The 17,847-nt window shown below is 40.5% G+C and overlaps 1 protein-coding gene across 1 annotated transcript in view; it reads left to right on the top strand.

Annotated features, from left to right (window-relative positions):
• The window catches only part of LOC109933222 (fibrillin-2-like), a 114,008-nt gene extending 100,495 nt beyond the window's left edge, over positions 1 to 13,513 (top strand). The window contains exons 8-9 of the mRNA XM_020532181.2: positions 13,026 to 13,151; positions 13,509 to 13,513. Coding sequence (XP_020387770.2) covers positions 13,026 to 13,151; positions 13,509 to 13,513 — 131 coding nt within the window. The remainder of the gene's footprint in view (positions 1 to 13,025; positions 13,152 to 13,508) is intronic.
• Positions 13,514 to 17,847: the final 4,334 nt, after the last annotated feature.

Consider the following 17,847-nt stretch of genomic DNA (forward strand, 5'->3'; position numbering starts at 1 on the left):
ACAACTCATGTCAAGCCTATCTATCTGTTACACATTCAAGGATATTCTTCCTGTTCCAGAGAGTATCTGACCTCTTCGATAGGGGTATCATACCTTACATCTTCAAAATGGGCAAATAAGGACAAACAATCTTGAGATGTGTTTCGAGGGCAAAATCTCTAAATTTGCAGATGGTACTAAGCTAGGGAAAATGGTAAATTGTGAGGATGACATTGAGTGACTTCAGAAGGACATTGACAAGTTGGCCAAATAGGCAGACACTTGGCAGATGATTCTCAATGCAGGGAAATGTGAGGTAATCCATTTTGGTGAAAGAAACATGAAGAGACTATACAGGCTCAGTGATGCAACTTTGAGACGAGTACAGGAGCAGAGGGACCTCAGAGTGCATGTACATGATTCTCTGAAGGTGACCAGGCAAGTTACAACAATTGTTAAGAAGGTTTATAGGATCGTTGGATTTATAAGTTGAAGCGTAGAGTAGAAAAGCAAAGAAGTGATGCTACACCTCTAAAAATCATTGATCAGACCATATTTTGGGTATTGTGTTCAGTTCTGGGCACCTTATTTAAAGAAGGACATTAAAGCTCTGGAGAAAGTGCAAAGGAGATTAACTGGAATGATGGCAGGAATGAGGGATTTTAGATACAAGGAAAGATTAGAGAGATTGGGTTTATTCTCCTTGGAACAGAGAAGATTAAGAGGTGACCTTATTGAAGTGTTCAAAATTATGAACAATTTTGACAAAGTAAACCAAGAAATTCGGTTTCCACTGGTTGTTATGTCAGTAACTAGGGGTCACACTTTCAAGACTGTCAGCAAGAGAGCTAGGAGTGAGATGAGGAGAAACTTCTCCACTCAGAGAGTTGCTAGGATTTGGAATGTGCTGCCTGGGAGAGTGGTGGAGGCAGATTCCAGGTAGGTTTCAAAAGAGAGCTGGATATATATTTGAAAGGGATGAAGTTAGAGGGCTACAGAGACAGGGCTGGAGAATAGGATGAGGTAGCTCTTTCTGGAGTCGGTACAGACACGATGATTGATTGATTGATTTATTGTCACATGTACCAGAGTACAGTGAAAGGCTTTGTTTATGAGCAGTACAGGCAGATCACAGTTAGCACCGAGGTACAGATCAAAGGTTGTGAAAAATCTTAGACACATGCATACAGGTTACATTGTACAGGGGATGTGCTAGATGAGATCAACATTAGCAAGATCAATGCTATTTGAGACTAGAGTCCATTTATCGTCTGATAATGGAGGAAGAAGCTGTTCTTGAAGCTGAACGATGGGTCAAATGGCCGCCTTCAGTACTGTAAAATAAATGAGGCTATGATTCTATAAAGACATTGTTGACAAGAATGATCTTGGATGGACATGAGAAATGGGAAAGGCTGAATCTATCAGTTATTTTACAATCTGCCTGTTTTAAATCCATTCAGTGTGAGGTGTAAAATAGGCGGTTAACTTATGGTCATTTGTTTTGCACTGTCACCACTGATTGGTTTCACTGTCTTGTGGTCATCACTTGTACAACTGCCTGCAATTCATGTCTGTTGCATACTCACTACATTGAGCAAGATCAGTTCTGAATGTTTTATTAATAGAGGCCTGGCACTGAACTGTGGTGAGCTCTGTTGGTCAGGGTTAGCCAGTTAGAATTACAATGGTTAGTTGCCTTCCCCACCCACTGTTCAGCCAAGAGTGAGACCTTTCATTTTATGCACAGGTCACATCAAATACTTTCTAAAAATGGAGACAGATATAACAGCTATCAGATTACATTCATTCATCAACTCTTTCAAGTCTTCAAAGAATTTCAGAAAAGTTGGGCTGCGTGTTCTGCCTTTCAGAGACCAGGAATTATTGCCTTTCGTCATTTTAAATATGGTTCAGTAGTTTTTATGTGAGAATAGAAAGAGGATGACATTGTTTAAGTGTGCACTGCTGCATCCTTTGTTACCTTTATTCACCATGTTTCTTTCAAGTTGAAATGTAGGGCTGAATCTGTGGGGTTTTATTTTGCCCAAGCTGCTTTGAATTTTTTGGGAGTGATTCTTGCCACGAAGCCCGATAAAATTTCTTGCTGTATTTTATGAAATGTGCCTCATTAACAGCCTACCTCACACATGAGCATTTGTCACGTCCAATTCTATCCCCAATTTACCGCACACCAGCCACGAAACCACACCCAGGATGTATTTGCTGAAAGGCTGACAATCTGGCATTTTCCCTCAACATCATGACACAGCAGCCACAGAGCCATGCTGGTCATTGCAAGGAGCTGATAATCCCTCAGACATAAAACCCCATTTTCCCACCCTGGTCGCTGCTGAATCACCTCAGCACACAGCTTACTCTCCTTATTCTCTATCATTCAATATAGAACAACGATGATGGGTGAATGGCTCGTTTTGTGAGTTAGGACATGGTCAGCAAAAATTGGATGACCATAAATTTATAATGTGGAGATGCCAGTGTCGGACTGGGGTGGACAAGGTCAGAAATCATATGACACCAGGTTATAGTCCGACAGGTTTATTTGAAAACACAAGCTTTCATATTCAAATGAACCTGATGGACTATAATTTGGTGTCATGTGAATTTTGACCATAAATTTTTAAAGTATAGAATGTGAGAGCCTTGGTTAGGAGTGCATTTGAATCTTCATGTCGAGAAATAATGAATGGATGAAGGCTTCATCTGCAGATAAACAAAGACAGGGAGTAGAAATTAGGCATTCATACTTCTGGCATAGATATGTGATCAGAAGGTCAACTCAGGGTCAACTATAAATTGCTTACATGTAATCTAATTCATCTAATCTAAGACACGACCAATACTCACTCATCTCAATCCACATGGACAAGGAGAACTACCATTTTGACTGGTACAACACCAAGATCCTGGGACAGGCTAGGCAGAGACAAGCACAAGAATTCCTGGAAGCATGGCACTCCACGAAGCATGCTATTAATAAACACATTGAACTCGACCCCATATACATTCCACTACGAAGGAAAACCGGAAGTGAGGCAATCCATCTCAACGGACCCCAGAGTTTAAAACCAGGCAGGAAAACACACCGACGCTTCATCGGAGGCTGCATTGTTACCAAGCATGGTAACGAAACATCTGCGAAACAACAAACCAGCTCGGTGAGCCAACCGACCTCAACACCCACAACCCGAGCTACAAATCTAATCTAATTCAGCCTCAGAGAAAAAGTACAATGTTAAATTTCTTCACACATTAAAGTAGATTTTGAATGTTGCTAAAAGGAGACAAGAACAAAGAACAGTATAGCACAGGAACAGGCCCTTCCACCCACCAAGCCTGCGCCGATTCCTAATCCCTATTTACACTTGCTACTTATTGCCCACATGCGTTTCTCTCCCCCTGTTTGTCTCCTGTTCATGTGTCTATCAAGATACGCCTTAAACATTGCTAACGTGTCTGCTTCCACCACTTCCACTGGCAGTACATTTCAGGCATCCACCACATTTTGTGTGAAAACTTTTCCCCACAATTGTCCCCTAAACTTTTCCCCTCTCACCTTGAACTGTGCCCTCTTGACCTTTCCACCTTGGGGAAAAGCTTCTGACTATCCACCCTATCTATGCCTCTCTATAACTTTGTGGGCCTCTATCAGGTCACCCCTCAGCCTCCATTTTTTCAGTGAATACAATCCAAGTTTATCCAACCTCTCCTCATACCTAAAACCCTCCAAACCAGGCAACATCCTGTTAAACCTTTTCTGTATCCTCTCCAAAGTATCCATGTCCTTCTGGTAGTGTGGTGACTAGAACTGCATGCAATATTCCAAATGTGGCCTAACTAAGGATTTATACTGCTAAGTTGAAGCATTTAGACTTGCACTCACTGGAGTTAGGACCCAAGAAAGAAGCTTTTATACAGTGACAATTTATCCAGCATGAGAAAATAGTGCTGAGAGATGGGGTCTTCTATTCTCTGCTGTCTGGAGTTAAGTTACTTGCTGCAGTATTCCTAGTCTCTGACCTGTTCTTGTCTCCACTGTGTTGATGTGGCGAGTCCAGTTGAGGTTCTGGTCAACAGTAACCCCAAGGATATTTGTAGTGGGGGATTCAGTGATGGTAATTCTATTGAATGTCAAAGGGCAATGGTTAGATTGTCCCTTGTTGGAGATGGTCATTGCCTGACGTTTGAGTGGTACAAATGTTGCCACTTGTCAGCCCAAATCTGAGATTATAGGGTAAATTTGCAACCTTTGCAACTAATGGAAATGGACAAAAGAGCCAAATTGCATAGGCGAGGTGACAGTGACTGTCTTTACATCAAGGCCACATTTGGCCAAGTTTAACAGCAAAGAACCCCCAGTAAAATGAGAGTCAGTGGAAATCAGAGGGAAAACTGCCCACTGTTGGACTTATACCTGGTACAAAGGAAGATGATTCCTCACTGCCCATTGTTCAGCACTATTTGTGAATCCTCCAATATTGAAGCCGTCTATGTCTAAATGCAGCAAGACCTGGCCTGTATCCAGGCATGGGCCAACAAGTGAAAAGTCGCGTTCATTTCAGTGCCAGGCAATGACTATCTCCAACAAGATATAAACTGACCACAATCCCTTAATGCTTAGTGGCATTCCAATCACTGAATTCTCCACAAACAACATTCTGGAGGTTACCATTGACCGCAAGTTGAATTGGACTAACCATAGGTAAGCCCTGCAGCAATAAGGACATGTCAGAGGCTATCTAATTCCTCTTTCTACCTGTATTGCTTGAACTTATGTGGACCACGACAACTGAATCTTTCCTCTCCCACTTCCTCTGCAACCCGGATGTCAGATCCTGAACCCAGGCATCAGGCAGGTAATACAGCCTTCAGGACCCTTGATCCTGGCCACAGAGGAACAGTATCTATTCCCCTGACTATACTGTCCCCAATTACAGCTACATTTCTCTTTTCTGCCCCCCCTTGAATGGCTCCCTGTACCATGGTGCTATGGTCAGTTTGCTCATCCTCCCTACAGCCCCCACTCTCATCCACACAGGGAGCAAGAATCTCAAACCTGTTAGATACACTCAAGGGCTGAGGCTCCTTCAGTGCTCCTGGATCCCTCTACCTGTCTCACTCGTAGTCACATCTTCCTATCCCTGACCACTGACCGAATATGAGGCAGTTAATCCAAGGGGTGTGACGGCCTCCTGTATTAAAACATCCAGGTAACTCTCCCCCTCCCTGATGTGTCGTGGTGTTTGAAGCTCAGACTCCAGCTCATCAACTCTGAGCCAGAGTTGCTCAAGCAAACAACACCTGTTACAGATGTGGTCCACAATGGGGTCCACCAGCATCCAGATCAAAGGCAGGTATAACACATCATTTAGCACGGCATTTGTACATTAGTTAATTAGTATTTAATTTGTTTTTAAATTTCCTACTGGCCTGTCGCATTTTAATCTGTAAAATGCTTCTCCTTTTTACATTGATTCTGAAAGCAATTTACAATAGCCATTAAAATTAGCAGTTACATCCCAATCAATGAGCTTTATGGTAATGTTTTTCCACCACTACCCCCCCAACCTTCCCCCACAGTCTTACTCACTGGGTCCACCTCTCTCCACAAGGCTTCTTGCTCTGAAGCTGCATTCCCTTCCTGTTTGGTCTTGTTTGGATGGAGATCTATTGGAGGTGAGCAGCAGGCTAAAATCACACTGCCCTGATTTCAATGTCCAAGAATTCTCACTGTCTAGCTTTTCTGGAGTGTTTATTAAGATAGGAAACTCAATACTAAGTAATGGAGTAGAGCCATTAACAAGGCATTTAACAAGTAATGATTCCCTTTAACTGGCAACTCACTGCTCCCTGGAGAGAAATGATCTTCACTGCTCAACAAAAGCATCAAAGATGGCAGGAGATCAAAGTAGGCTTCACTGGAGTTCCCATCCGATTCTGCCACAGGTCACCCCATCCTCGCGATGTCGCTCAGACCCCATAAGATTCCACTCCAGAATCTGATCAAAGCTAGTGTAATTGTATTCCATCTGTGTTTTGGTTATGTAAAAGAGCATGTTAAATGTATTAGTATGTGAAAGTGTTTACTTGAAGTGTATACATGCATGTAATAGTTAAGGATATTACAGAATTTAACTACACTAACTCGAAGATGAGTATAAAACATACAAAGCCACTTCTGAATAAATCTGGCTCAGCAATGCAGTCAGAAAGCACCCTTTTACGTCTTAACCAACACTGTTCTCGCTGACCGTCAAGTGATAGATATTAGTTACAAAGCAGTAATAGAACCTTTCTGTGAAACAACAATATAAAATAAATGTTCCATAGGCTGTTCATTTCACTCAGTCATGTGGTTTGGCAACAATGGTTAAATTTGCAATGTGTTGGATCACAATTTAGAACCCGTTCCAAATTCTAGTGAGGTCTAGACAAAATCAAATTTTATTTAATTTGTGACCCCTGTCTCTCAAATTCCCTTTTGAGTATAGTTTTCTTGATTACATTCCTTTTGTCTTGTTTCTAAGCATAAGTTTTTGTTACAAAAAAAGAACTTGTTCTTTTTGTAGCGCCTTTCACAACCTTAGGGCATTCAAAAGTGCTCTGCAGCCAAGTACTTCTGAAGTGTAGACATTTTTGTAAAAAGGAAACCCATGGAAGCAAAGTTCCCTTCCTTTGTTAGTCTGTGCCATCTTATTTCTGTTGTGCATCTGATACTTCGATGAGTTGTACACAACGTGAGTGAAGCCATTGATAAACAGTTTTCATGAAAAAAATTGAATCGCTAAATTCACCAATAAAAGTGAACAGCTCTATAGGGTCTAGGCCCGAAACGTCAGTCTTCCTGCTCCTCTGATGCTGCTTGGCCTGCTGTGTTCATCCAGCTCTGCACCTTGTTAGCTCTATATAATGAACTTGGATTTGACTTATTCCGGCATCATAAATCAGTAGCCCTGGAAACTCAAGAATAATACTTTGTTAAGCAAATACTACAACTGTGGAGCCAGCTTTATTTTATAGAGCACCCTCAAAAAATGTTACAAGATTATCTGAATGACAGTTCTGAATAAATAAAAACCGAAAGAACTGCGGATGCTGTAAATTAGGAACAAAAACAAAGTTGCTGGAAAAGCTCAGCAGGTCTGGCAGCATCTGTGAAGGAGAAAACAGAGTTAACGTTTCGGGTCCGGTGACCCTTCCTCAGAACACAGTTCTGAGTTCTGAGGAAGGGTTACCGGACCCGAAACATTAACCTGCTGAGTTTCTCCAGCAACTTAGTTCTGAATACATACTGCTTTGCTGTTGTTTCCAGCATTTTGCTGGGGACAAGGAGTCCTTCTTATGTTTGTTACTTCTGGCAAAAATTGCCTTTAAAATTAAAAAAATCAATTTGGTTATGTCATTTTGTTTCACTTTGCTTTGTGGTGTAAGGAGATATGGAGATTGTCAACTGTGTAATCGAAGAAGTTTTATTGGTAGTGGCCAGGTAATTGTTGTTGGAACAATTAAACAGCTCAGTTCTGAGTTTGAGTACAAGCCTGATCAAGCAGAACACCTTCCTTTCATCCAGAAAACAAATGGAAAAATATCCATGATGTAACATTACATGAAGCATCTTGCCTTTATAAAGCATCTTACCAAATCCTCAGGATCTCTGAGGTGCTTCATGCCATTGGATTACTTTCTGTTGTAAGCATTGAGCAGTGTGAGGAAAACAATCAGCTATTTTGCATACAATGCATAAGTAAATCATATGAATAGTGATTTAATCCACTGGTTCAGAGAGAAAGTTTTTATTCATTCAGGGGATGAGGCCATCGCTGGCTGGGCAAGTATTTATTGCCCATCCCTAATTACCCAGAGGGCAGTTAAGAGTCAACCACATTGCTGTGGGTCTGGAACCTTGTGTAGGCCAGACCAGGTAAGATTTCCTGAAAGGACGTTAGTGAGCCAGATGGGTTTTTCCAATAATGGATTCACAGTCACCATTAGACTCTTAATTCCAGATTTTTATTGAATTCAAATTCCACCGTCTGCCATGGTAGGATTCAAACATGGGTTCCTGGAACATTAACAGTCCAGCAATAGACAAGAGAACTTCCTTCTCTTTTTTTTAGTGCAAAAAGATCTTTAATGTGCAGACTGAACACAGTTATTACAGGGCCTGGATTTCACACCTCATTTAACTGATGGCTCTTCAGCAATCCAAGACACTCTTGGTATGCAGTGAGGTGCCAGTTTAGAACATGTGCCCAGTTATTGGATTGAAGCTCAAATCTAAACCTTCAGATGCAGTACTGCTACAAACTGAACTAACTTGACTTACCACAGTCAAAGTGAGTCACACAGCATTAGTGTAATACTTTTTTTTAAATGGAATATAGCAGCCAAAGTCTTTGGGGGGAACCAGTGACATAATGGGTAATGTCACTGCACTAGTGATCCAGAGCCCAGTCTAATGTTCTGAGCTCAAGGGTTAGAATTCCATCATGGCAAATAGTGAAAATCTGGAGTCAAAAGTTAGTCTAATTGCAACTAATTGTTAATTGACATAAAAACTCACCTAGTTTGCTAATATCGTACAGGGAAGGAAACCTTGCCATCCTTGCCTGGCCTGCCCAATGTGACTCCAGGCCTATAAAATGTGTTTGACTCTTAACTGCCCTCTGGGCAATTAGGGATGTAAATAAATCCTGGTCTAACCAGTTACAGCCACATCCCCTCTACAAGTACTTTCTTTTATGGTTTGATTACTATTCTGATCTACTGATCATATGCCCACCTGAAGAGGCGTGTGGTGTTCTCTGCTGTAGGTGTTTGGTCATCTTGGTCACCTTGATTCCACTGGTGTCCCTCAACATGACCACATTATCATCATCATTATCAGAGCATTCTTCCTCACTCACTCCATACCTGATTGGTAACACCATGATCAGTAATGATGCCCCTATGACTGGGGCTAGTTGCAAGTTCCAGAAACCTTTGCTGGAATCCAAGTATGTGTATTTCTGACTCTCACTCTCTGCCCATTGTGCAGTTTTGATGGATCTCTACCTGCTCACTCATTTACATATCACGTTCATTCTCATCTGCCCTAGAAGGATAATGTGGTGTGTCTTGTAATGATTAGACAGTTAGTTGTCAGGTAAGGTCGTTTGCACCTGCCTGGCATTAGTTGTACTGGAGATAGTAATCACTTCTCTGTACAATATGAAAATCTTACTTTTGTTGTTCAACATTTAATGATCATTGATTTGACAATATGGACCATATGTTCCTTTCCACCATTTGAGTGTGGATAGTGGGGCAACAATGTGATTTTTGTCACTCCCACTTACTGTGTTTCAAAATTGTTTCCTATTGTTTTAATCCATTGCTGGACACTAGCTGATCCTGTGCAAATACAACCAAGTACAATTTCTCTTGTCTTATCTGTGTGCTGCTGAAGTGTGTCTTGGCCAATATTCAGCTCGTAGTTTACGACACAGCAGCGTGCTTCGATTACAGTGTCATGCTTCAAGTGAACTGAGGTAGGATTGAGTATGTGGTCTTTCTACCATCAGGTTTTATACTATGACGACGTACTGACTGTAAGACATAATACAACACAACCCCTACCCAAACGCACACTCCATAAAAGGTTTTCTCTTGGGTCATCTTGTTTTTTTGTTTTGCCAACCACCTTAAATTTTTTCTACACCCTCTATAAATCCTTCATTTCCTTCTTAAAATGTAGTGCTCAAATTGGACATAGAGCACCATGTAAGACTGAAACAATGATTAATAAAGGCTCATCTTAACCTACTTTTTTTTCTGGACTCTATGCCTCTCTTTATAAAGCCATATGGCTTTTTAATGACTTTCTCAGCTTGTATAGCCACCATTAATGATTTGTGCGCACATCCCACAGGTCACTTTGTTCTTGCAGTTCCTTGGGAATAGTGTCCTTTATTTCATATTACTCCCGCTTGTCTTTCCCACTGAAATATTTCACTTCACACCTCTCAGCATTAAATGTCAGTTGCCATGTATGTGTCTGTCCAGTCCACCAGTCAGCCTTTGTTCATTTAAAGTTTGTCACTATGTTCCTCATAATTCGCTATGTTTGTAACTTTTCTGTCAACCACAAATTTTGAAATTTTGCCCTGTGCACCCAAATCTAAGTCATTCGTTTACATCAAAGCAGTTGTGCCTTGATTCCCTGATCTTCTCAGAAGAGTATAGAGCATCTTTTACATTTATCTAAACAGACAGTCAGAAGTTCAGATGAGCACCTCATCCAGAAAGCAGGAGCTCCAAGTGTGTAGCATTCTGACAGTTCAAGTGCCAGCTGAACTCTTTGCTCAAATCTTGGAAGAAGTTTTGAATCCACAACCTATGTCTCTGTGCCAGGAGCTATATTGTTCATAAAAAAAGTACACTGTTATACATTTAATGACACCTTTAATAGCCTATTTTATTTCTGGGACATTTTTTATTATCAAAGTACGGATTTTCAGTGTCAATGTGATTCATGGCAGTTCATCCGTTACTGCTATGAATACTTAGTGAACATATTGGAAGGATGGGAACTGCAGAAGTACTGAAAATCTTTGCATTAGATTCTCTGTATGTCAGAAAGAAAAAAGTTAAACTTTGCTTCAACGTTTCTTGAAATAACGTTAACTGCTACTGAGCATTTAACTGTTAAATATTACAATTGATGATTGAAGTCCAGATCTAATTCCATTAATTAAGGGACTCCTTGGCCGAAACTCACATTGGCCTTCTTCATGAAATTCTTGTTACCCTTCTTGGCACCTCTGCTCCATTACTCAAGCACTTCTCTATTTAGACGTTACCACAAAATTCAACTGTGTAATGACCATCATGAATCACAGCTGCCAAGTGAGTGCACTGTTTCATTTGGCATGTACAATAGGATATTAGTGCATGAGTTAGCTTGGAAACTTGTTTCACATTTTCTGTTTCAGCTTTTGAAGACAGTTTCCAAACATATCTGTTTTCAACATCCTGCAGGAAAGGAGACAAACACTTGCCCTTATTTTATGGTGTTTAGGGCCTCCTCCATCTCGCTTTTTTTTCTCCTCCCAACATCTGTCTTGGATATTTTCAAACATGACCTGCTTGGTCTCTGCCTTTAGATGGTTGTAATGTGAATTGTGCTTTCCTGAAAAGATGAGTTAAAGCTGGTGCTATTTGCATAAAAGGGTATTGACGATGTGGATTATTTTTGAAATTTAGTAAACTGATGATTAATACACCAAAGTGGTTGTAATAATAAAGTTTAACCACATGCCCTATATGTTCTGAGAATAAAAAATTCCCTTTTAAACTTGAACGCCAAGTATACTTGTACAAAACCTTATAAACTGATCATAGACTCCATCTAATGCTGTCCACTTTTCATCTTACAAGACCTGAAAACATTCTAAGAAATTTCTGAAGAAGGGTCCAGACCTGAAACATCAGCCTTCCTGCTCCTCTGATGCTGCTTGGCCTGCTGTGTTCATCTAGCTCTACACCTTGTTATCTCAGATTCTCCAGCATCGGCAATTCCTACTTTCTCTGAAAATATTTTATGCCTCATATGATGATGCCCTATCAATAACTGTGACTAACCAGCAAGCAGGAAACTTGATTTTAATGTGGTCTTATTAATGAAAGGTATCGAGTAGAATCCTTCCGTGTATTTAAGGCTGAGATAGTTAGATTCTTGATCAGTCGGGAAATCAAGGATTAAGGGGAGAAGGCAGAAAAGTGGAAGTGAGGAGTGTTGGATCAGCCATGATCCTATTGAATGGTGGAGCAGTGTTACTATTTCTGAAAGTCTTATGCTTTCCTTCTTTGCGTGAAGTATTGAATACAAAAGCATGGATGATATGTCGGAACTACATAAAACACTGGCTAGGCCGCAAATGACATTTTCTGTACAGTTCTGGTCACATTACAGGAAGGGTATAATTCCTGTAGAGAGAGTACAAAGGACATTTAGAGGAATGTTGTCAGGGCTTGAAATTGGAGCTATGAGAAAAGTTTGGATGTGATGTGGTTGTCTTCCTAGGGGCAGATGAGACTGACGAGCAACTTAATTGTGAGGTATAAAATAATGAGGGGTTTGGGTGGAGCGGACAAGTAAAACTTGTTTCCCCTAGAGGAGAGGCCGGCTAAAAGGAGGCACAGATTTAAGGTGATTCTTAGAAGGATTAGAGGGGACATGAAGAAAAACCGTTTCACTCAGAGGATGATGGGTGCGTGGACCTCACTGCCTGGTTTGTTGGTTGAGGCAGAAACCCTGAACTTATTCAGAAAACATGAAACGTGTAACCTGCAAGACTACGGACCATGTGCTGATAAGTGGGATTAGAACAGCTGGATAGTTGTTTTCTCACTTCACACAGATACGATGGGCTGAATGACTTCTTTCTATAATGTAAAACTTCTGTGGTTCTATATGGTGCAATGCAGAGAATGATAGCTGGAAATTGAGAACCTAATAGGGAAGTGTGATATATGCAGAGTGTGAGAATAATGCCAGGGCTCTAAAATAGGGTGAAGGACCACTAACCACGAAGGAGAAAGCAGGAGACTAAGAGCCTAAACATAGAATGAAAGTGAAAAGACTGATAATTGGGCAAAAAAAAAATTAAGGAGTCTGGAAGCAGAGTAAGAGGTATCAAATTGAATATGTATTTATATAGAATTCACCAAAGAGTTTGAGTCAGTGGCAGGTGAAGCCACAAATTTATTTGCAGGCCCTGGAGAAGCACTGGTGACCACAGGCATTAGTATGGGAGCCTTAGTCCCAGATGAGGATGCAAGTGAATCTATTCACAAACCACACTGCTGATAACAACAAGCCCTCGCTGGGACTTCAGAGGTGTTCTAAATATTCTCGGTAACTGGATTATCAGTAAAGTTTTTGCAAATGTAACAAATTCGTCATTCATAGAGACAGATCCCATCTGGTTATAATTTTGTATAATTGGCTGATTTCTTTTCCCTTTTTTTGGTTTATTTTTCAGATATTGATGAATGTCAAACAATCTTTGGTGCCTGTGATAGAGGCGAGTGCACGAACACTATTGGCAGCTATTACTGTACCTGCCCCCGTGGCTATGTAACATCGGCAGATGGTTCTCAGTGCATCGGTAAGTTTAAAGAATACACAAACCTGAAACATATCTATTCGAAAAGTGAAAAGAAAAGTGTGCCAAGTATAATAAAAATCCATCATTCTGTTGTTCTATTTGTTTTGGGCAGCCTTCTGAGCAAATGTTTTGTCAACGAAATATTTTTCTATAAATTACTCAAAGGAATGTCCTGAGAGATGTATGCTGTCACAAATCAGTTTAATCTGTGACAGGTTTGAAATAAGTGGTTATTTAGACTGAGGGATCATTATTGAAATCATTGTGCAATACCAGTTATGTGACATAAATCATAACTTCCTGCCAGTATTATGAATAATTTTTAGTTAACTTAATTGTAAATCTATTACTCTATAGTTTAATTGCTATTATCATGCAAAATAGCAACATGTAAGTAAAAACAGAAACTGCTGGAGAAACTCAGCTACTCTGGCAGTATCTGTGGGGATAGAGCGATAGCTGTTCTTTGGAATTTCGGACCAAAGAGGTGGGACTCGAAACATTCACTGTGTTTCTCTCTCTGCAGATGCTGCCAGACCTCCTGTGTTTCTCCAGCACTTTGTTTGGCATCTGTTCAAGTAGCAATGTATAAATATTTTGCTCATTTGTGATATTTTATTACAATGGGCAGAAGGAGTTTAACTCCGATAAATGTGAGGTGATGAACTTTGGAAGAAGGAACAAGACAAGGGAGAACTCAATAAATAACAGGACTCTAGGAAGCTCAGAAACACATAGGGCTCTTGGGATGCTTGTCCACAGATCTCTGAAGGTGGCAGGACAGGTTAATTGGGCAGTTAAGAAGGCTAATGGGCCGCTTACCTGAATCAATCATGGCATAGTTTATGAGTAAGTGGTTATGCTGGAGCAGTACAGGACTTTGGTGAGACCACAGCTGGAGTATTGTGTACAGTTCTGGTCACCACACTAATGGAAGGATGTGATTGCACTGAAGGGGTACAGAGGGGATTCACCAGGATGTTGTGTAGGTCAGAGCATTTCAGTTGGGTAAGCTTAAGTCATTTACTTTGGAGCAGAGAGGGCTGAGGGGGTTCCTGATAGAGGTGCATAAGATTATAAGGTGCACGGATAGGTTGGATATCCCCTTAGTCGAAGGGTCAGTAACAAGGGGGCACAAATTTAACGTAAAAGACAGGAGATTGAGAGTGGATTTGGGGAAAAACATTTTACCCCAGAGGGTAGTGGCAGTCTGGAATGCACTGTCTCAGAGGGGAGTTGAGGCAGGAAATCTCACAACTTTTAAATAGTACTTGGATGAGCCCTTGAAGTGTCCTAACATTGAAGGCTATGGGCCTAGTGTGGGAAAGTGGGACTAGTGTAGGTAATAGTGTACTTTTGGTAGTACAGGCTCGATTGTGCTGAAGGGCCTCCTCTTCCCCATTATAATTCTACGATTCTTTGAAAGAATTTATCAAAGGTGTACAAGGTTAAGTATGCAGATGCATTACTAATCCCTCAATGATTTTTTTATTGGTCCAGAATTTTTTGTAAATAGTGAAGCAAAGATGCTTGCCACTGACCTTGGAGAAAAACATTCAGAATCTAAGAAATGTCATCACCTCTGACAAGCACTTTGACTGTCTTGATTTGCATTTTCCAAGGGATTCCCAGCATTAGACTGTAGTGGTGTTATCAAGCTGGCTGCGGAGCCAGTCAAAGTGAAGAATTCTCATTGACAGCCAGCTCGACAATGAAACACGCCAATAATCAAATTATTGTTTAAAAGTTACACAGAGTTTGAAATAAAGATTTGGACAAGTAGATGAATATAAAGTAAAATCATAAATGTCATTTCAAAAATAAATCATAATTATTTAAAAACATCTAAATGTTAATCATAACAGAGACAATTAATAATTAAATTAATAACATGCCACAAATATACTGTATTTTAGGCCAGTTGTCCAGGCAGCGATTAAAAAGCCAGTTACACTTTATTTATCAATGCTAAATGTTTTTATGGGTTTTTACATTTGAGAACAGAAATGGGGCATTCACAATAAATTGATTGGTGTTGGCTTTGGGGGAGGGGTGTGGGATAGTGAGTGGTCTGCAGCATAGCCTTTGATGGAATTGTAAATGACAGACTTTTAAAAGAAAGCTGTCATGGTATGTGGGCATTGCTGGCAAGGCCAACATTTATTGCTAATCTGTAACTGTCCTTGAGAATGTAATGGTGAGCTGCTTCCTTAGAACACTGCCGTCCATCCAGTGTCACTATATCTACCATGCTAGCAGTTTGGACAACTGAATCACTTGCTAGGCCATTTGGAGGGCAGTGAAGAGTCAGCCACATTGCTGTGGTTCTAGAATCACATGTAGACCAGACTAGGTAAGGATTGCAGATTTCCTTCTCTAAAGGACAACAGTGACCCAGAGGGGATTTTTATGACAATCAATGATCATCCCATGGTCACCATTACTGATACCAGCTTTCACTTGAAGAATTTAAAGATTAATTCATCCAATTTAAATTCCACCAGCTGCTGTGGTGGAATTTGCCCTTGTGTCCTCTCAGACTTCAATTAATGATTCCTGTGTTAATCAGCACTTGCTCCATACTGATATTACTGTCAGAATCAAAGTAGCAACAACTGCAAGTGGTAGTTTGCTTTCCAAACCCTGCAAATTTTGGGTCATTGTGACAGAAGTTTCCCTCTCCTGTTCATGTTTTATCCCTTCTCCTTAAGGTATCAATCATTGTTCAGTTAGAGTCCATGGTACCTCTTTACCTGTTTGAGCTTCAACAATTTGTGTTGACAAGGCCATTCTCAATACCTCGCCAAAGCTCACAATCATACACAATTCTATTGTCATTTGTATCCACCAACATTCGTTTTCTAACGAAAACCTGTTGATTGTAAAGGTAAAGTCCTACTCTCTCATTAGAGAGAGGGACAACTAGTAGTGGCTTGACCTGAGGGTCACTACACCTTGGGGAACGGGAGCCATTCTTAGTAACCTCAGCTGGTTTGGAAATTGAACCCACGCTGTTGAGCATCTCTCTGCATCACAAACAAACAGTCTGGCCAACTGAGCTAACTGACTCTCACTTCAGAAAGGAATGCTCATTACTTATGGGGAACTAAAGTCAATTGTGTAACACTAGCTATCACATCCCACAAGGTCAATGAACACAGCACAGTGGATTTTTGACACAATATTATCTGATGTATACAGTAGGGTGGCCTATTGTGCTTAGCAATAGATACCATAGGATAGCGCATGGCAGAATTAATGGCAAGATGAACATAGGTAAGTTATAAATAGATGAGTGAACCGATTGATAGGTTGATGGGAGTCTTTTTATACAGGATAAAGATGAGTTTAGACCAATTGAATTAGTGTGATGTTGATGTTCATGACAGCCAAATCCTGTACATTGACAAGCGCCATGAAATAATATATCTCTATGGCTTGCCCACCATTCCAATATTCACAGTTTACGTAAACAATGTTAGCCATTCTACATTATTTAATGTGGAAACCTGAATGCAGTACAAATTCAGATGTAGCTTGATTCAGATCATTCAGTTGAAAATAATGAGTTTTTGAGTAAAAGAGCAGAAATGAGTTAAAATTAGTCTAGCAAGATTTTTTTTTTACTGGTAAGACGCAGAAAGGCCATAATGTTTTGACTTGTAAGCTAATGAAACTTGTTGTTTAGATTCTGTTTCATATTGGATTCTAGTCAAAATGAACCCAAACCAGTAATGATGCTGTGTTAATTGTGATCTGCTCAGAGTGGATTAGCTTCACCCTTCTTTGAGAAATAGTAATTAATATGAGCTGGATGTTATTTGAATTCAGTCCAGATGAACAGCTTTCATGCTGTCGGGGCCCAAATGAGAACAGAAGCTTATTTCAATTAGAGTGCATTAGAGGAAAGCCTTGAATCAAGACTCTTTCCTTCCACTATGGGTTTTGTGGTAATGGGAACCAAATAACAACTCACTATGATACAATGCCAGAATAAAGATAATTGGTTTATGCAATATAAACAAAGGAGGGATCATGATCAGTCTTAGCCTGTATTAAGTGCAGTCATTTTAGGCAATCCAGACTGTAGAGATTAACTCTGTTAGTGCAGCTTGGTATAGTTGCAGCATGGAATATCACCTCAAGAGGTGATTATTCATTGCATTACTGGAGACAGTACATGGCCAAAAGAAACTGTAACTGGCTGTTGCAAACTGCAAGGTAATTTTTTCCTTTCAGTAGGTGGTAGAATTTTTTATATTGTAAGCTCCTAAGGCAGTGAATAAAGGTGAACTATTTAACAATGGTCTTATCTCATCTGAGACCATTCCCATCCTTATTCAAATACATCTGTATGTATTCTCCAGGCCACTTTGAGTTTAGGGACAAACACACATCTCGTTTCTCTACATCGGATTCACATTATTACCTTGCTCTCTTAGTGCTCACTCACTTTATAATTACTGGGGGGCTGCCAGCCTTTCTACACTTCACCTTACTCTCTGACTGCACTCTCACTGTTTAGCGCTGACTTCCCAGCACTTGGTATGCCAGCCTCTCTGTGGGTCATAATTGTTTCAGAGATAGCAGGAACTGCAGATGCTGGAGAATCTGAGATAACAAGGTGCAGAGCTGGATGAACACAGCAGGCCAAGCAGCATCAGAGGAGCAGGAAGGCTGACGTTTCGGGCTCAGA

Source organism: Rhincodon typus, chromosome 3 (assembly GCF_021869965.1).
Source record: "Rhincodon typus isolate 14 chromosome 3, sRhiTyp1.1, whole genome shotgun sequence".
NCBI lineage: Eukaryota > Metazoa > Chordata > Chondrichthyes > Orectolobiformes > Rhincodontidae > Rhincodon > Rhincodon typus.